Source organism: Tachyglossus aculeatus, chromosome 11 (assembly GCF_015852505.1).
Source record: "Tachyglossus aculeatus isolate mTacAcu1 chromosome 11, mTacAcu1.pri, whole genome shotgun sequence".
Taxonomy (NCBI): domain Eukaryota; kingdom Metazoa; phylum Chordata; class Mammalia; order Monotremata; family Tachyglossidae; genus Tachyglossus; species Tachyglossus aculeatus.
Window position 1 is genome coordinate 59390511 of NC_052076.1, and position 21349 is coordinate 59411859.

At 45.4% G+C, this 21349-nt stretch overlaps 1 protein-coding gene across 1 annotated transcript in view; it reads left to right on the top strand.

Moving 5' to 3' along the window:
• Nucleotides 1–21349, top strand: part of PEPD (peptidase D) — a 291828-nt gene that overhangs the window by 203807 nt on the left and 66672 nt on the right. The window contains exon 12 of the mRNA XM_038754595.1: nucleotides 20939–21087. Within this exon, the coding sequence (XP_038610523.1) occupies nucleotides 20939–21087 (149 nt within the window). The remainder of the gene's footprint in view (nucleotides 1–20938; nucleotides 21088–21349) is intronic.

Genomic DNA, 21349 nt, shown 5'->3' on the forward strand with positions numbered 1-21349 from the left:
TGGCAGGCAGGTGTGTGTGTGTGTGTGTGTGTGTGTGTGTGTGTGTGTTTCTATTGTCATCTGCCTGAATGTCTGAATCCAAGGTGAGTGGGTTTCGACCACTCATAGTCAGGAGTTTCGATCCCTCTATTCCATAACCTGGTCCTCCGCGTGGTTTTAGCCTAAGTGGGATATTGTGCTGCTTTTTGACTGGGCAAGTGGAATTGTTCCTTGTTAACTCCTGCTCCTGGGGTGATTTTTGGCCCATCTAGGCTAAGCTTTGGCACAGAGGGAGGTCAAGGGAGGACCAATTGAAAGCGAATTCCATTTGCTGCATTGCCCTTCGTTCAGAGGAGTGATCCTTAACATGGTGCTCTTGGGCATCTCTGATGATCTATGCTTTCCCACTGTGAGGAGACATCCAGCACAGGCAGCCATTTTGCTGTTCATTTCTAAAGAACCGTGGCACACCCACCCATGCTTACCCAAACATGATGACAATTGAAAAAAAGCGTAGAATAAAGCCAGGAACCAAATTTACCAAAATGAGACTTGTAAAAGCCCCGCAAAAGCTTTGTAGTATTTCCCCAAGTGTTTGGCCCACCATTTGGCTGTGCAAGTGGACATTCTGTAGAATAGATCTACCTCGTCAGCCTCTTCCATCTCCATAGCACCATCCTGTGAGACCGCTACAGGGTAGTTCACTGCCGTCCTCGTGAGTGCTTTAAAGTCCTTTGAGGTTGTCAGGTCAAGGCAACCAAGAACACTCAAAATGCTAATACTAATCATCACCAACATTACTGACCCCAGAGCCCTGCCACACTTGGAGAATGAACTGTGGTGAGGACAAAAAAAATTAAAAAAAAAGAGCCCAAGATGATAATTGTCTCTCTCATCACAACCAGAAATAGAACACAATGAACAAATGTGAGAACTAAAAATCTGACAAAATATCTGGAGATTTGTAATGTCTTCCCAGATGTCTTAGATTATCAAGCAGAATTTGCTCAGCCGGAGATGGAATTCTCTCTCCTGCATATGTTTCGAGGGAACCGCCTGCCTGTGGCCAAGCGTCATTTAATTTTTGGATGAGAGGAAGAAATTCTATGTTCTTGGACAATCTCAAGGCCAAAAATGACTAAATTCTAAGTTGTCAGTTTCCATTGAAGGGACCTATGAAATGATCATGGAGGAGCTGGAAGCAGTTGATGTTGAAAGGCATAACTTTCCTCTCTGGGTTCCAAAGTGCTCTAAATGAGCATTAACTTGCGTATATGGAAATTCTGAAGTGGACTAAATAAAAATAAAGGAGATGTAAAAGAACAATAGCTTTCAACCCTGGGCCTGATGATGCTGTCTCCATGACCTCCTAGAAAGTGAAGGATTTAAAATGAAAAAAAAAACAGCAGTTGAAAATTTGAGGGAGATCTGGGCCTTAAGATAGAGACACTCCAACATCTGGAAAATTCCCTCTTTGGCAAACCCTTAGTTTTAGGTGGAGATTCTGATGCTCTTCACTAAAGAAAACTTAACGTAGTAGGAGACTTAATGGTTAGTTCCACTATTTTGGCCCCTGCCAACACTTTGTTTATTGTTGACATGTATAGGCCGCCTACCTAAGGTTCCTTATTTTGAAAATAGTTCAACTGCAGTGTGAGATTTCCTTTTCACTCCTCAATTTCCTGGCTTGGGCCAAGGCTGGTGGCAGAGGCCTGTTTGGAGACCCCAGGGGATGATGAGAAGAGGCTCTGGGGGCAAATAGACCTCTCGTTCCCTGGGATTGCAACCATATCCCATTGCCACTGTTGCTCCATTCTCATTCTCCAATCTGGAAAAAGTCTGAATAGAGTCCTACCCTTGGGAATGGATAATCCATCCCTGAGGGATCGAAGCAGCCCAGGCAGTTCTCAAGGAACCAGCGGAACTGGGTCTTTATCACTCATTCTAATATCCAGTAGCACAATTATTATTACTAAGTGCTTCCTATGTGTCAGGCAGTGTACTATGCACTGGGGTAGATATGGACAAATCAGGTTGGACAGTTTTACAGACTTTACAGACTTTACAGACGGGGCAGTTGAGGCAGAGAGAAGTGAAGTGACTTGCCCAAGGTCACACAGCAGACAAGGGTTGGAGTCAGGATTAGAACCCAGGTCCTTCTAACTCCCAGGCTTGGGCTCAGTCCACTAGGCCAAGCTGCTTCTAACAGATAAACCTGAGCCCCTGGTTAGGTTATATTTTGGAAAGTCTGCACCATTGTTAAAATATGAGTTGGGGCTAGGATACTGCTAGGTTCTAAGCCCCCATGAGGAACAAGAACTGGGTCCAACCTGATTAACTTGTATCTTCCCCAGTGCTTAGGACAGTGCTTGGCACTGTCGTAAGCACTTAAACAAGTACCACAATAATAATAATAATAAGTTCCTTGAGGGCAGATGTCGGGTCTACTAACTGTGTTGTACTTTCCCAAGTGCTTGGTTCTGTGCTGTGTGCAGAGCAAATGCTCAGTAAGTGCTATTCTCTGGTACTCGAAAAAGCAAAATAAAGACCAAGCCCAGATTAATGATAATTATGGTACTTGTTAAGCGCTTACTATGTGCCAAGCACTATTCTAAACACTGTGATAGATGCAAGGCAATCAAGTTGGACACAGTCCCTGTCCCACATGGAACTCACTCCTAATCCCCATTTTACAGGTGAGGTGACTGGGGCCCAGAGAAGTTAAGTGACTTGCCCAAGGTCACACAACAGGTGTGGCATCTGGGATTAGAACCCAGCTCCCTCTGACTCCCAGGCCTGGGCTCTAGCCACCGGGTAGGCAGAGTCTGTACCAGAGAAAGCTTCCTAACTCGGGCTCTGATCTGGGAGGGGGAGGAGAGGCTAGAAGAGAAGGAAATTAGACCCTGCCAAGTTAGCCAAGCAGTGCAAGAGCAGGCAGGACTCCAAGCCCGAGTTCCAAGGTCAGTTTGGGTTGAGGCCAACAGGGACCTTTTAGAAAATCTATTAGTCTTAAGGGGTTGGTTGTTGGTCTCTTTTTTGCCAGAGGGCTGGGGATTGCTCCCAGGGAGAGACACAGTATCTGGGTTACACTTGGCAGTCTGGCCACGGTGTCTTTAGGTCCGGGACCTCACAAATAAGGACGGCAGTGGTTTCTTCAGTTCGAGTTGCTAATCCATTCCCTCTGCCATGCGCTTAATTGCTCCACAACTCAAAATAATTTTTACAGTCTGAGTTTCTGATGTGGTGGAGTATGAATAAACTTGTGTACCATCCCTGGGCTCCAATGGCTTCTGTGTTGTTGGGCTTCGGATGTTCCTGCATGTTCTGAATCAAAAAACCACAAGATATTTTTCTTTTGTTGATTTTATAAAGCTCCAAATGAGAACTGCATGCTTTCCTTGTGTGATCCCAAGCCATCTGTTCTGGGAGCATCTCTCACAGAGGAAGCGTGGTGAGCTCCCAGGAGACAGAGCTATTTTAGTCTCCTTGCTTTTACTTACTGACTCGGTGTGAGACCCCTGCAAGACTTCCCTCACTCTGTGCCTCGGTCTCCTCATCCACAATTCCAGGATGAAGTTGTCCTCCTCGAAAGTGAAGTTGAGAATCATTTGTGGGAAGAACCTCACTTTTACAAGTAGCATGAATTCTGAAGGGCTTAGTAGAGCATCCGTGAATTAAAGGAAAGGAATACACCAGTTACTTTCTCTTCGATTGAGTTTGAGAATCTCTACATGAGAAATAAGTATAGTTATATTCCTGTTAAACTTCTGTATAACCAACTGTTCTGGCTCATATTAGGGGACTTTGATAAGTGGGATTTCTTTGAGGATCTTTTAAAAGGGCATTAAAATGGCTTGCCAAGTTTATCATTAGATTTGTTCTGAAAGGAAATCCACAGATGGAGATTATCCTATTGCTTCTCCTTTCCTTCACTAGAACCTTGAGGGCACAGAATGTATCCTCGTGGGCAGGAAACTTGTCTATCAACTGTATTGTAGTGTACTCTCCCAAGCACTCAGTACAGTGCTTTGCACACAGTAAGTGCTCAGTAAATACAGTTGATTGATTATACTCTTCCAAGTGCTTAAAGAGAGTGTTGGGCATACAATGACCATTGATTATGGTCAAGACTGAGGCCACAATTGGTGCCTTCCTTGGCTTGAACTAGTGTCCCCGCCCCTTTCCTTCTTGACCCTATCAGCTTTTATCAGGTAGGCAAGTTTCTTTCAACTGTGGCAAAAAGTGAAATGACCTGGGTGGCTTTGTCTATCCAGGTGGAAACAGGCCCCACTGGGCTTCACCTGACCTCATGGGCTCATCTTATAATTGCTGATTCATAGCATTTCCATCTGTCAGTAGGACACCTAAAAGGTTATCTGATTTTCCTCATGCTTTGCATTGCCTGGCTCAGTTAATAATGTTTACTGTATTTTGCAATGTGGGAATGAAGGACGATTTAGAAGTTCACGCATGAAGAGTTAGAACTAGAGTGAGGTGTTCAGAAAACCCAAGAACATTGCCCTCCGAGGTATTGGAGGATTTGTCCTCCCTGCATTTCATTTGGCCATTTTCATTGTGTCCATTTTTCATGGGATAGTGGATATGCGCGTCTAACTACAGGAAAAAATCAAAAGGAAATGGTTAGCATAAGAGCTACCCCCAGCTAACAATAATGATAATTGTGGTATTTAAGTGTTTACTATTGCCAAGCACTTCCTAAGCACTGGGGTAGATGCAAGATAATTGAGTTGGACACAGTCCCGGTCCCACATGGGGCTCATAGTTGTAATCCCCATTTTACAAATAAAGAAACTGTGGCACAGAGAAGTTAAGTGACTTGCCCAAGGTCACACAACAGGCAAGTGGCCTCTGACTCCCAGGCCTTTGCTCTTTCCACTAGACCCTGCTGCTAAGGTGGGCAGTTTTAGGCCTGACTGGGGAGAGGTGGTCAGGCAGGCTTTTCTGCCCTCCAGTAAAGCCCCGGTGGAAAACTGAACACTTACTAAAACATGTCAGGAATTATGGTGGAGGGGTCTCCCCGGGGAGCCTAACTCATGCTAGAGTAGGCATTTCCGGGAAAAAAGTTGTGGAGGTGGTGGCATCTTGAACCTGATCACCTTGTAACCTCTCTAGTGCTTAGAACAGTGTTTTGCGCATAGTAAGCGTTTAATAAATGCCATCATTATTGAAGGGTACCTTGTACAGGTAAACCACCTGGCATTTAAGGGAGGAGATATGGGAGGCCAAACAGATTAAATGGAATCCCGCATTTGGGAAGCAGCATGGCCTGGTGGAAAGAACATGGGCCCCGGGGTCACAGGGACCGTCCGATTCTAATCCCGGCTCTGCCACTTGTATTGGGCAAGTCACTTCACTTCTCTGTGCCTCCATTTACTCATTTGTAAAATGGGGATTCACTACCTACTCTCCTGCTTGCTTCTTCTTAATAGTATTGCTGTGGTGTTTGTTAAGCACTTAGTCACATCCAAGCTGTCACCAAAAGCTGCCAGTCTCACCTCCACAACATTGCCAAGATCCGCCCTTTCCTCTCAATCCAAACCACTACCCTGCTCGTTCAAGCTCTCATCCTATCCCATCTGAACTACTGTATTGGCCTCCTCTCCGATCTCCCATCCTCCTGTCTCTCCCCACTTCAATCCATACTTCACGCTGCTGCCCGGATTGTCTTTGTCCAGAAACGCTCTGGACATGTTACTCCCCTCCTCAAAAATCTCCAGTGGCTACCAATCAACCTACACATCAGGCAGAAACTCCTCACCCTCGGCTTCAAGGCTCTCCATCACCTCGCCCCCTCCTACCTCACCTCCTTTCTCTCCTTCTACAGCCCAGCCCACACCCTCCATTCCTCTGCTGCTAATCTCCTCACCTTGCCTCGTTCTTGCCTGTCCCGCCGTCGACCCCCGGCCCACGTCATCCCCCTGGCCTGGAATTCCCTCCCTCCCCACATCCACCAAGCTAGCTCTCTTCCTCCCATCAAGGCCCTACAGAGAGCTCACCTCCTCCAGGAGGCCTTCCCAGACTGAGCCCCCTCCTTCCTCTCCCCTTCCTCCCCCCTCCATCCCCACCGCCTTACCTCCTTCCCTTTCCCACAGCAACTATATATATATATGTATATATATATATATATGTATATATGCTTGTACATATTTATTACTCTATTTTACTTGTACATATTTTATTTATTTTGTTAATATGTTTTGTTTTGTTCTCTGTCTCCCCCTTCTAGACTGTGAGCCCACTGTTGTATAGGGACCGTCTCTATATGTTGCCAACTTGTACTTCCCAAACACTTAGTACAGTGCTCTGCACACAGTAAGCGCTCAATAAATATGATTGAATGAATGAATAAACTTAGTATATGTCAAGCCCTGTTCTAAGTGCTGGGATAGATACAAGTTAATCAAATTGGAGAGAAACTGTGTCCCACAGGGGGCTCACAGTCTAAGTAGGAGGGAAAGCAGGTATTGAATCCCCATTTTACAGGTGAGGAACCAGAGGCATAGTGAAGTGACTTGCCTAAGCTCATACAGCAGGCATGTGGGTGGGATAAGAACCCAGGTCCTCTGACTCCCAAGCTCACATTCTTTTCCACTAGGCCACGCTGATCCTACACTATGAGCTCCATGTGAAATAGAGACTTAGTCCAACATGATTATCCTGTATATATCCCTGTTCTTAATATAGTGCTTGGCACATAGTAAGCACTTAACAAATACTATTATTTATTATTACTATCATTATTATTAAACATGTCACAAAGAGACCATTCATTTTTCTTATAAAATTCTCCTCCTTCCCCAGTGCCCTCCTAGTGTAGATTGCACATGAGGCACTCAAAAAATGCTACTTGAATCCCTTCAAAGTTAATGCAAGAGAAAAAAGTCATTCAAAATCATTAAACCAGTGACACAGTCCTAGTAAAGGTAACAAGATGATGAATGCAGGCTACTCCACCTGCTCTAAAGACAGTTTTAGGATGCTGGTTCCGCAGCGCTTACTACAGGTCCTGGCACAAAGTAAGCACTTAACAAATTCCATAATTATTATTATGTGGTTTGAATTCTGCTCTCCTTTCCTGGAACTGGATGATCTGGAACCTCATCATTACCATTCCCAAATAGTACCCCCTGATGTCTACTACAGAATTATCTGGAACTACATGAGGAGCTGGGAAAATGGACATCCTACATAGAAGACTCCAAGCTAAGTTTTTTAAACTGCTGCCTTTATGGCTTCATGAATTGAGGGAATTCCATCCTGATTCCATCCTGACATAAGCCGATGGCTTGATAGATAACTTGTCCTTGTGATAGTAGTCCATAGCAGTGATACTTATTGGGCACCTACTGAATGTCATATACTTCACTGAGTACATGGAGAAGAACCACAGAAGTAAACTTCATGGTTCCTGCCCACAAGGAACATGTTTGTTGGTTTTTCTATATGAAGGTTGGCAATGAAATAGGGAAGCAGCATGGCCTAGTGGAAAGAATGTGGGCCTGGGAGTCTAAGGACCTGGGTTCTAGCCCTGGCTCCATCATTTGTCTGCTGCATAAGCTTGGGCAAGTCATTGAACTCCCCTTCACCTCAGATTCTTCATCTGTGAAGTGGGGATTCAATACGTCTTTCCCTCCTAACTTAGGCTGTGAGCCCCACGTGGGACAGGGACTGTGTCCGACCTGATCAACTTTTATCTACCAGGTGTTTAGAACAGTACTTGACACATAATAGAGCTTAACAAATACTACGAAAACAGAAACAACAAACAGAGTGCTAGGGGAAATGACATTTAAGTTGAAATATGTTAGTAAGGATAGGAGTGACTGATTTTATTAGCCAAGTCATATGAAAGAGAACTGTTTTGGTAAGGTACTCCTTTTTATGTGTATTTTTAGATCTTCTAGAAAGCAGGCCTTGAACCCATTTTCGTATCTTGCTAAATTCTGCATCTTCTCAAGCCTGAGTCACTGGCCTCCCATCAAGAGGCATTTTCAATGTCAATGGTATTTGAGTGCTTCCTAGATGCAGAGTGTTGTAATAATCAATCAATCAATCATTCATATTTATTGAGTGCTTACTGTGTGCAGAGCACTGTACTAAGCGCTTGGGAAGTACAAGTTGGCAACATATAGAGATGGTCCCTACCCAACAGTGGGCTCACAGTCTGGAAGGGGGAGACAGAGAACAAAACATTAACAAAATAAAATAAATAGAATACATATGTACAAGTAAAATAAATAGAGTAATAAATACTACAAACATATATACACATACACAAGTGCTGTGGGGAAGGGAAGGAGGTAAGGCGGGGGGGATGGAGAGGGGTAGAGGAAGGAGGGGGCTCAGTCTGGGAAGGCCTTCTGGAGGACGTGAGCTCTCAGTAGGGCCTTGAAGGGAGGAAGAGAGCTAGCTTGGCGGATGTGCGGAGGGAGGGCAAAAGAAAAAGATCATTCAAAATCATTCAAAAGTGCTGTAGTAAGCACTTGGGAGAGCACAATATAACAGAATTAGCAGGCATATTCCCTGCCCACAGTGAGCTTACAATCTAGAGGGAGAGACAGACATTAATATGAATAAATATGTAATTTATTATATATAATTTAATGTTATATACGTAAGTGCTGTAGGGTAGGGGGGTGTTACAATTCATCAATTAGAGAGATACCATTAGGTAATTTAAAAATGATGGGTTTTATTTCCCTATGATAGTAGATGGCCAGAGTCAACTGTCCCTTATTAGCTTTGGAAGGAGAATCTTTTAATGGCCAGGCCCCAAGGGTTGGCTTGCTGCTCCTTGAATTTCCATGTTCAAGGCAGATTACATCACCATAGTTCGTTGGAAATGACAAGCTCAGATGTGATCATCTGTGAAGATTGCTGTAATTAATCTATCCTGTCACTGTGGAGCCGAAACATAAAGTACTTAATTGTCACCAGCTCTGCATTGTGAATTCCTGAACTGCTCAGTGCAAATGACATTTTGATTGGGTAGTGACATGTACTGATCTGAACCCTGTAGGTAAGGACCCTGGGTGAGAATCTTGTAAATCTCAGAAGTCGGTCATGGGATCTGAGGGGAGAATTCATTGAATTGGCTCTGATGGGTGTGGGTAATGACTTTTCCTACCAGAGTCTGCCTTCCCTTTTGAAGTTTTGGGTAAATTGGGATTTTTTTTTTGACTGGAGGAAGTCCAAGCACTCGAGCCTAATAATGGGAATTTTCTTTTGTGGCTATTAATTCATTAAACTCTCCCAGCATGTGGAAAATCTGTGCTTCACGAAATTCCATTCACCCAGAGAGCTGCGGAAGAAGCCCTGATCCCCGGAGCCATCAACAGTTTGCTGCTTGTACTTACCCACTGTGTGTCTGGCTCTGTACTAGGAGCTGTGGAGACCACAGAGGACCAACAAGACATGGCCCCCACCACCCTCGAAGGGCTGATAGTGTAGGGCAGATGCAGAAGTGTAAACTTATAAGTAGATGCAAAGTGTGAATGTCAGTAGCCTACACAAATAAAATGAGACATGCAAATGTAAAACCAGGAACGCACACATAATTATAGAGGAAGACCTAAATGCCAGGAGCACTGGGGTGACCAGAGTCACATGGGATTAGTCTGGGAAGAGTACTTGGAAGAAATGCGGTTTGGGGATTGTTTTTGAAGGAGTGGGGAGGAGGGCCCGCATGAGACATTTGCCCGCCCCGAAGTCGGAAAAAGTTTGCTCCCCCTCGTACCATAGTCACACACATCATTTTGCAGAAATTTGTCAGTCTGCTGGAACCTAGAGTGGTTCTCTTGGGCTCCCCTGGCCCCTTCTCATCTCCCGAGCCATTGCACCCCCTTAGAGACACACACACACACACACACACACACACACACACACACACACACACACACACTATGTATTTGTATTTATATTTTTATGTCTCATTTTGTTTGTGTAGGCTACTGACATTCATGCGTCGCATCTACTTTTATTTATTTATATATGCATACTACTTTTATATTTATGTATGTGTAGCATACATATATATATATATGTATATATATAAATAAAAGTAGATGCGTATAAATACACATCCCTGATGGCGCAGTCACCCCTCCTGACAGGTGGAGGGAGTTAAGGCCCTTTCCTGCCCACGCGACTCCTGCAACCTTCTGCTTTGATCTCTGAGGCAGCTGCCTCACTCATCTATGTTCTGCGGCCAGCGTGGTTTAGTGGAAAGTTCTTGGGCCTGGGAGCGAAATGACCTTGTTTTTTGTTTTTTTGTTGGTTTTTTTAATGGAATTTGTTAAGCACTTATTATGTGCTAAGCACTGTACTCACCTCTGGGGTAGATATAAGCTAATCAGGTTGGACACAGTACCTGGGCCAATACAGGGCTCACAGATGAAGTAGGAGGGAGAACAGGCACTCAATCCTCTTTTTACAGATGAGTTAAAGCACAGAGAAGTTGTGACTTGCCCAAGGTCACACAGCAGACAAGTGGCAGAGTCAGAATTAAAACCCAGGTCCCTTGCCTCCCAGACCAGTGCTCTCTCTACTAAGCCACACTGCTTCTCTAGTTCCTAATCCCACTTCTGCCACTTGCCTTCTGTATAACCTGGGGCAAGTCCCACCTCTGTTTCCTCATCTGTAAAATGAGGATTAAGTACCCCTTCTCCCTCCTGCTTGGTCTGTGAGCCTCATTTGGTACAGGACTGTATTCAACCTGATTGACTTGTATTTACCCTAGCTGTGAGTACAGCGCTTGGCACAAAGTAAGAGCTTAACAAATACCACAGTTAATAGTTTGATGAAGAGGAGAGGCAAAAGACTGTAAAGCTGAGGAAGTGCAGCGGATCAGCGGCAGGGAAGTTGTGTGTGAGGATCGGGGAAAACAAGCAGGAGTGCAGAAAAGGGCAAGTCCTTGCCCTGCCTCCTCAAATCCGACACACAATTACTCTCCCCTGGTTCAAAGCCTTATTGAAGTCACATCTCCTCCAAGAGGCCTTCCCTGACTAAGCCCCCTTATCTCTTCTCCCACTCCCTTCTCTGTCACCCTGACTGGCTTCCTTAATTCATCCACCCTCCCAGCCCCACAGAACCTATGTACACATCTGTAATTTATTTATATTGTCTGTCTCCCCCTCTAGACTGTAAGCTCAGGAAATGTGCCTGTTTATTGTTATACTGTACTCTCCTAAGTGATTAGTACAGTGCTTTGCACACAGTATGCCCTCATTAAATACGATTGACTGATTGACTGACTTTAAGACTATCCTAGGGAGTAAAGCTCTGTGCTAGGGACAGTGCATGTCCATTTTCACCCTGGCCTTGGATAGCAGGGCTCTGAGGCAGAGAAATTATGCTGTCCCATTCAAGTCTATGGTGGAAGGAAGTTATGTCTTGGGAAATCCTTGGTTGTTATTCTGTAGAGCTGAAGGGCCACACTTCTGGCATATTTTCTTTGTTTCTGGATTTATAGTGAAAGGGAATGCACCTTAGCTGCACCCATTGATGACTTTTAAGAAGAAATCAACCTTCTCAAAGGATCTGTTGTTTTATTCAGCTTGTTTAATTTCATAATGCAAATTTCGAGGAATTGGAGGCAGCAGACTAGAGTGGCGAAAGTTTTGGAAGATGAAACTTGTACTTCCCAAGCGCTTAGTACAGTGCTCTGCACACAGTAAGTGCTCAATAAATACAATTGAATAAATGAATGAATGAAATAGAAGGGATGGCACCTGGGGTAGCCACTGATGCCTGGGTCTTGGACCAATTTCTTGCTCTTGAGCACAAGCTTCTTCATCTTTTAATTGGCGCTCAAAGGCCCTGCCTCTTTATCCTCCATGCAAGAGTGCCAAGAGAATAAGTGAAATGGAACTAGGCAAAGTAGCTCAAGCTTCTGGAGGAAGAGTGTTTATTTTCGAGTTTATTATTATTGTTGTTGTTTATTGTATTTGTTAAGCTCTTCCTTGGTGCCAAGCACTACACTAAGCACTGGGGAAAGATTGAGCTATTGAGTGAAATATGGACAGCGAGATGGAGAAAAAAATAACTGGGGTAATTCAATCAACAGCAAGTATCTTGCTCCTAGAAATAACTGGGGAAACTGTCAGGAGCAAATGGGAAGGAGTGTGGTCTAGTGGAAAGGGCATGGATCCTGGGAGGCAGAGAACCTGGGTTCTAATCCTGGTTCTACCACTTACCTGCCTTGTAACCATGGACAAGTCACTTAACTTCTCTGTGCCTAATTTTCCTCATCTGTAACGGGAAAATTCAAGACCTGTTCTTCCTCCCACTTAGACCATGAGTCCCAGGTGGACCAGGGACTATGTCCAACCTGGGTTCAAATCCCGGCTTTGCCACTTGTCAGCTGTGTGACTTTGGGCTAGTCACTTAACTTCTCTGTGCCTCAGTTACCTCATCTGTAAAATGGGGATTAAGACTGTGAGCCCCACGTGGGACAACCTGATCACCTTGTATTTCCCCCAGTGCTTAGAACAGTGCTTTGCACATAGTAAGCGCTTAACAAATGCCATCATTATTATTATTACCTTGTATCTACCCCAGCTCCTAGTACAGTGCTTTGCACATAGTAAGCGCTTAATAAATGCCATCGTATTAGTAAGTACTTAAATGCCATTATTATCTACTAGTATTCCATCTCTACATAATCTAAAAATGCAGGTATTTTCAAGTATAATTGCCTCTAGGTGAGCTAGAAGTACCTCATATTGAGTGGCTTCTAGCCTCACCACCTTCTAAATGAAATAACATGGAGATTATATATAATCTCCAGTTGTCTGAGTAGGTCAGGTATGCAAGTATGGGGAACCACTCCAGAAGCTGACCTGGTACAGTAATGGGTTTTAGTCTGCTGAGCTTCAGTTGCTCTACTGGCATATCTTCTTTAAACATGTCCTGGAATGTAACTGCTATTCTCAATATTGTACAGATACACAAACTCAAAGGTTTCATGCTGGGATAGAATAGTTATTGATCCTTGAGTTCCTGCCAAAGAGAACTCATCTGGCCTCTATTTTTCAGGTAAAAGAATCTGAAATTACCACCTGAGCAATACACACACAGCGCAGTCAATGTCTCCACAGCGTAGTGGGTGTTTTTAGATGCTGCTTTAGAATTATGCACAATCTTGGGCTGGGGAGAGAAGTCTGTTAATGAAGAAAACAGCTGAAAGCCCTAAAATCCATATCTCTTGAGATAGTCATAATTGCATAGGCTCCACTAGAAAACCGACATCAGCAAATAGCTAGCCCCATCACATATGGAATAAGGGTGACGGTTCAAACGCCAAGGGTCAAGATCAGGCAGAGGCTTGAAGGGAGAATGTACAGCCTTGGAATCAGGATCTGGTGAGCCCAGCAAGTTAGCACGGATGAAAAGCTTTCCTGCCGCATTTTGAAGCCTGCTGGAACTGGCCCAGGATCTTATCAGGAAGGGCAGTGGGCTCAGGGGTTCCTGTCTGTTTGTCAGAGGGCAAGGACCACCCCTGCAGAACCCGCCAGCCTTCACTGCCTCACCCGCTGCCCCTGGTGACTGTGGGTTGGTTAATGATTGGTGGCTCTCCACACACTGCCGGCTGCCCCCAGGATCTCGGGAATTTATGAGCTATTTAAAACTCTTCCCTAGAGGTTAGGAGACATTTCATTGAGAATAGGAGTCGCTTATAATAATTATAACTGTGGTATTCATTAAGTGCTGGGGTGGTTACAGACAAATCTGGTTAAAGTCCCTGTCCTACATCTAGACTGTAAGCTCATTGTGGGCAGGGATTGTGTCTGTTTATTGTTATAGTGTACTCTCCCAAGCACTTAGTACAGTACTTTGCACACAGCACTCAGTAAATACAATTGAATGAATGAGGCTCAGAGTATCAATCCCCACTTTACAGATGAGATAACTGAGGCACAGAGAAGTTAAGTGACTTGCTGAAGGTCACAGAACAGACAAGCGGCGGAGCTGGGTTTAGAACCCATGACCACCTGACTCCCAAGCCTGTGCTCTATCCACTACACCATTATGGAAGGGAATGAGCCTTTTCAGAAGCAACAAAGTGCCACTTGTAGCGATGCCTTTTCCAACTGTCTCTCATGCAGTTTGTATACTCTCTCTAGCCTCATCTCTTGGTGTCCATTTCCCAGAGAGGGAGGTGGATTCAGTAAGAACCCCAACAATTACATCTAGGAAATGAGAGTCAATGCTTCCTCTTTCATTATAGATTTTTTGGCCTTGTCATCGTCCTCTTGCAAGGTATTTCAGTCTCCTCTCCAAGAGTTTTGCCCCATACCCAATTTTGATCGGCAGAACCGGGACCAGATGTGCTTATCCCAGATATGTACTGGGTTTGAAGTGGCTGGCTCCATTTGAGTTGGCACTAGACCCGCTTTCACGGGATGAATGCACTGTGACTTTTAGAGTGCTACTGGTTTATTCATTCATTCAGTCATATTTTTTGAGTTCCTACTGTGTGTACTAAGTGTTTGGAAAGTACAGTTTGGCAACAGGTAGAGACAATCCCTACCCAACAATGGGCTCACAGTCTAGAAGGGGGAGACAGAAAACAAAGCAAGTAGACAGGCATCAATAGCATCAGAATAGATAAATAGAATTATAGATATATACACATAATTAATGAAATAAATAGAATAATAAATATGTAGAAATATGCACAAGTGCTGTGGGGTGGGGAAGGAGGTAGAGCAGAGGGAGGGATTGGGGCGGTGGGGAGGGGAGGAGGAGCAGGGGAAAAGGGAGGCTCAGTCTGGGATGGCCTCCTGGAGGAGGTGGGCTCTCAGTAGAGCTTTGAAGGGGGGAAGAGAGCTAGTTGGGCAGATGTGAGGAGGGAGGGCAGTCTAGGCCAGAGGTAGGACGTGGGCCGGGGTTGATGGCAGGGCAGGCGAGAACAAGCCACAGTGAGGAGGTTAGGGGCAGAGGAGCAGAGTGTGGCCTGGGCTGTTGAAGGAGAGATGGAAAGTGAGGTAGGAGAGGGCAAGGTGATGGAGAGCTTTGAAGCCAATAGTGAGGAGTTTTTGCTTCATGCGAAGGTTGACAGGAAACCACTGGAGATTTTTGAGGAGGGGAGTGACATGCCCAGAGCGTTTCTACAGAAAGATAATCTGGGCAGCAGAGTGAAGTACAGACTGAAGCGAGGAGAGACAGGAGGATGGGAGATCAGAAAGTTTTAGGCATAGTCACTGTGTGGTCAAGCCTTTCAGGGGATTAGGGGAGCCTAGTGGAGGTGTCTGCCCCAGGACAAGCTGAGGGATCGCTGTGTGTGACAAGAATGGAATGAGTTGGCAGGTCCCTCTTGGGAGCAAAGTTCAGCTGGTCGTCATGGTGGTGTCTCTGTGTCTGCACTCCCCAACTGGCAGCAGAAACTCATTTCTCCCCTGGGCCCTCCTAGAGTGTCAAGCAGCATTACTGAGTGCCCCTCACCTTCTTTTCCCATTTCCCTGCTCCCCTCTCTCTCCCCAGCTCCCAGCCTGTGGCAGAACACTTTTTGAGGGAAACTAGTCCTTATTTCTATTTAAAGATGCCATATGTAGTAGGGTTTCACACCATCAAGATTAAGCATTGGCAGAGATTTTTCTGTGCTGGCCCATTTCCAGAGAGAAATGTTTGCTGTGAAATTAATTGTTTCTCTTTGTCTCCTTCTCTTCCTCCTCCCACTAGATTGCAAACTCATTATGGGCAGAGAATGCCTGTAACTCAATTTTCTTCATCATATATTCCCAAACACCTAGTGTTGTGTTCTGCATATTGTAGCACTCAGTTAAATATTTTTAGTTGATGACGGTGACTTCGGGGGGGAAAAGTTCACACTGCACTTTGAGTGTCTTTAAATCACTGCTTGGAAGCAGTTGCTACTGGGGCTCCTGGCTTCTGCAGTCAATCAAGGGGATTTATTGAGTACTCATGTGCAAAGCATTATGCTAAGCACTTTTGAGAGGAACAGCATGGTCTAGTGAAAAGAGCATGGACGTGGGAGTCTGAGGACCCAATTCCTAATCCTGGCTCTGCCATGTGTCTGCTGTCTGACCTTAAGCAAGTCACTTTACTTCTGTGCCTCAGTTTCTTCAACTGTAAAATTGGGATTCACGACCTGATCTCCCTCCTACTTAGGCTGTGAGCCCCATATGTGACGGAGATTGTGTCTGGCCTGATTAACTTTTATCTACCCCAGCGCTTAGAACAGTGCTAACACGCAGTAAACGCTTAACAGATATAGTGCTAATAATGATACAAGCCATCTGAGACAAGCCGAGCCCCTTTGCCACTTTTGGGGGACTGCTTCCATTTCCTCTGTCCCAAGGGTGTGACCACCATTTGATCCAAGGTCTTAGAGATCAGGGACATTCGTTCAATCGTATTTATTGAGCACTTACTGTGTGCAGAGCACTGTACTAAGCGCTTGGGAAGTACAAGTCGGCAACATATAGAGACGGACATAGGTGTTTCTGCCACTTCTAATGACTCAGGACACCATCCTTTAGACTGTAATCTCAATTTGGGCAGGGAATGTGTCTGTTAAGATGTTATATTGTACTCTCCCAGGTGCTTAGTACAATGGTCTACATACAGTAAGCCTCAGTAAATATGATTGATTGATTTTCTATGCTGTGGGCCAGGTTTCACCGATGCCTAGCCTGTGTGGGATGGTGGGAGGAAGCATACGGCTTTTTTTCTGATTGCAAAGGTATTCATTCATTCATTCAATTGTATTTATTGAACGCTTATTGTGTGCAGCGCACTGTACCAAGCGCTTGGGAAGTACAAGTTGGCAACATATAGAGACGGCCCCTACTCAAAAGCGGGCTCACAGTCTAGAAAGGGGAGACAGACAACAAAACATATTAACAAAATAAATAGAATAAATATGTACAAGTAAAATAAATAGAGTAATAAATACATACAAACATATATACATATATACAGGTGCTGTGGGGAGGGGAAGGAGGTAAGGCGAAGGGGTGGGGAGGGTAGAAGAAGGAGGGGGCTCAGTCTGGGAAGGCCTCCTGGAGGAGGTGAGCTCTCAGTAGGCCTTTGAAGGGAGGAAGAGAGCTAGCTTGGTGGATGTACGAAGGGAGGGCATTCCAGGCCAGGGGGAGGATGTGGGCCGGGGGTCAACGGCGGGACAGGTGAGAATGAGGCACATTGAGGAGATTAGCGGCAGAGGAGCTGAGGGTGCGGGCTGGGCTGTAGAAGGAGAGAAGGGAGGTAAGGTAGGAGGGGGCAAGGTGATGGAGAGCCTTGAAGCCGAGGGTGAGGAGTTTTTGCCTGATTCACAGGTTGATTGGTAGCCACTGGAGATTTTTGAGGAGGGGAGTAACGTGTCCAGAGCGTTTCTGCACAAAGACGATCCGGGCAGTGGCGTGAAGTATGGATTGAAGTGGGGAGAGACAGGAGGATGGGAGATCAGAGAGGAGGCTGATGCAGTAATCCAGTCAGGATAGGATGAGAGTTTGAACGAGCAGGGTAGTGCTTTGGATGGAGAGGAAAGGGCGGATCTTGGTGATGTTGCAGAGGTGAGACCGGCAGGTTTTGGTGATGGATTGGATGTGAGGGGTGAACGAGAGAGCGGAGTTGAGGATGACACCAAGGTTGCGGGCTTGTGAGATGGAAAGGATGGTAGTGCTGTCAACAGTGATGGGAAATTCAGGGAGAGGGCAGGGTTGGAGAGGGAAGATAAAGAGTTCAGTCTTGGATATGTTGTTTTAGATGGCGGGCAGACCTCCAGATGGAGATGTCCTGAAGGCAGGAGGAGATACAAGCCTGGAGGGAGGGAGAGAGAGCAGGGGCAGAGATATAGATTTGGGTGTCATCAGCGTAGAGGTGATAGTTGAAGCCTTGGGAGCGAATGAGTTCACCAAGGGAGTGAGTGTAGATAGAGAACAGAAGGGGACCAAGAACTGACCCTTGAGGAACCCCTACAGTAAGGGGATGGGATGGGGAGGAGGAGCCCACAAAAGAGACTGAGAATGAAGGGCCGGAGAGATAAGAGGAGAACCAGGAGAGGACAGAATCTGTGAAGCCAAGGTTGGATAGCATGTTGAGGAGAAGGGGGTGGTCCACAGTGTCGAAGGCAGTTGAGAGGTCGAGGAGGATTAGAATAGAGTAGGAATAGATAGAGATATAGTGAAACACTCCCTCTCGGTCAGCCTGGGTTATGACAGGATTCACATATTTGGTAGAGGAAGATTTGAATTGGAGTTCTCACAGGATATAGGGAGTCAAAGAAACAGCTGAAACCATGAATTGCAATTGACCCATCTTTTCTGTGGTTTGGGGTAGAACCCCTTTGGGAAAGCCAAAACCACTTTCCTGTTCTTCAAATAATCTCGTAAGAGTGATATCGCCATTCCATGGAGGCCCCTCTGGGCAGAGAAAAAAAAAATTCAAACCGGGAGAGCCCCAAGATTCCACCCACCCACCCACAGAGAATTTCTCACTTTCCTCTCCCCATCCTTCCCTCTGGCCCTGTTCCCCCAGTCGGCACAGAGCACTGTAAGCTCATTGTAGGCAGGGATCTTGTTTTATTGTACTCTCCCAAGTGCTTAGTACAGTGCTTTGCACACAGTAAGCACTCAATAAATGCAATTGAATGAATGAATGAGTTGACTGACGAGGCGTGTTCCTTATAGGCTCTCTTTCTTCCTGCCCTTACTGAAGAGTGGGTGTTCCTCGTCTTGTCTGAGACGTTCGCAGAAAGGAGATGAGCTGCCTTTTGGAGCATGTCTGCCAACTCTGGACTCTCCCAAGAACTTAGTACAGTGCTCTGAATACAGTAAGCCTCAATAAATACTATTGATTGACTGATTGAGAATGCAGGAGACATCACCCTGCAACTTCAGGTCCTAAGGCATTTCTAACAGCTGAACCTCATTTAAGAGGATTGGGAAGCCAAGGCACTTGACTTAGAAAAGCCCAAGCTGGGCCCCTAATGGGTGTTTTAACAGCCACCAAGCCATATGGCATGTCCCTTGGTCTGTGTCCACTTGGGTGGTTATCAGCCATTGTGGACCCCTGGACCTCAGTTCCAGGGTAGTCCAACTTCCCTTCTGGATTAGGATGGGGAGAACCAAAGAGTCAGAATGTGATTAACCAGTGAATAAGGAGAATTATTCCTTTCCCCAGAAAACAGTACCATCAGATAAGTGAAACTCTCTTTTAGAATCTTCTGTACTTCACAAGCAGTTGCTTCAAAGTCTATGGATGAGGTAGGGGTGTATGTGCCCCCTTCATTCACTTTTACAGATTTTCAATGGACACTCCACCTGGACAACCCCAAATTCAGAAGCAATAAATCAGTCATTTTTATTGAGCACTTACTGTGTGCAGAGCACTGTACTAAGCCCTTGGGAGAGTACAATGTGACAGTAAACAGACACATTCGCTGCCCACAATGAGTTTACAAAATCCCCAGAAGACATTTCCACCTCAGACTGAGTTGTCAAAGCAGAACTCTTTCCCTTTGGCTCCGCAGCAGTTTCGAGGGTCTATGGGCTCGAGGTTTAGAGCGCTTATCTTGACCCTCTCCCTGTATGAGTCACAGCGAGCGCTGGCTTCAGGGCTCACGGCCAGTGTGGGAGGTAGGGGGAAGGCATCCTTGGGGAGCTGTGCATAAAGGGTTTTTTCACTGTGATTCTCCCTGGCCTGGAGCCTAGAAGGGCCGGGGGTCACACATAGGGTGTTCCAGGAAGGAACATGGGTCACACGTACACATATCCACCCTTTTCGCTGAAGCCCAGTCGCAGCGTAAACTGAGGTATTCTGATAAACCGTCTCATTCTTAGGTGAATCCATGGGTTGGATGGCCCAAATTTATACCCCAAAGATGCATTTGGGGTAGCAAAATTTGCATCATATTTCTAACATTTAGACTGCATTATGGCAGTGGGGGAAGTGTGTGATGTGTGTGTGTGTGTGTGTGTGTGTGTGTGTGTGTGTGTGTGTTGGGAGCAGGTTGAGGACTTGATAGTGCTAAAGGTGCCGGTGATAGGAGCTGACAAGCAGCGGGTTCCTTCCACCTCTCAGGGTTTTCAAGCGAACTAGGTTTGCCTAGGAGCAGTAGGATATGCTGGATTATCCTACTGAGCCCTAGCATTGTCCTCCTGCTCTCTGGTACTAAGCAATGGTGCTATCCGTTAAGCATGAACAACTTGTTTAAAAAAAGGATTTTCATAAAGATCCAGAAATGAAAGTGTTTGGGCAGATCTTGGAATTAGTTTGCGGCTTTCAAAACCGTAACATTTTTCCCCCGGGTGGAATTTCCTTGCTGAAGCCACATGGCTTCCTCCCGCTCTAGACTGTAAGCTCCCTGTGGGCAGGGATCATGTCGATCAACTCTTATGTTGTATTTTCCCAAGCATTTAGTACAGTGCTCTGCACACAGTAAGCACACAACAGATACCACTGATTGACTGGAAATGCCTCTCTTTACTTGGATTCGGTACTAATCGTGATCACATTGTTTTCATAACTCACAAAATTGTTCTCTCATTCCTCCATTAAATAGAATTCCTCTGCTCTTGGAAAGTGAAACTGGCAAAGGTGAACGTGAGTCTTGTGTGACTATGGGATATATGGATTTTCATAGCCTTTTCATAGGCTAGTCAACTCGGTTGTCTTCTGTAATGAGAGACCAGGTAGCATGAATCCTCAAAACTCTTCCCCACTTCTTGCAACCCACTGGGGCTGCCAACGGGGAATAGCAAAATGAACTAGATTGAGTCTCACATCCTTTCCTCTGCTTTGTCCAAACTTCAGTGCAAGGGCTAAGAAGTGGGGAAATGCGTATGGCAGGTAGAGGAATGGAGTACCCAGTTAATTCACAAACTCTAATCAGCTCCTAATTAATGGTGTTTAAATAGGTACTTTGCTTCACTGTTTCTCTTAATTCACTCTCAAAATCTTAATTTTACTTCCTCAGCCTGTTTGACATGGGAGGCGAATATTACTGTTTTGCTTCGGATATCACCTGCACGTTTCCTGTAAATGGAAAGTTTACTGCCGACCAGAAAGCCATCTACGAAGCTGTACTGAAGTCATGCCAGGTAGTCATGAAGGCAGTCAAACCAGGTAAAGTGATTGACAAAGATACTGGGAGGTTCTGCCAGTTGGACAGAAGCAGCATGGTTTGATAAAAAGAACATGGGCCTGGGACTCAGAAAACCTGGATTCTAATCTGCCTGTGTTCTAGTCTGCGACATGAGCTTGGGCAAGTCACATTACTTGAGAAGATGCATGGCTCAGTGGAAAGAGCACGGTTTTTGGAGTCAGAGGTCATGGGTTCAAATCCTGGCTCCGCCAATTGTCAGCTGTGTGACTATGGGCAAGTCAC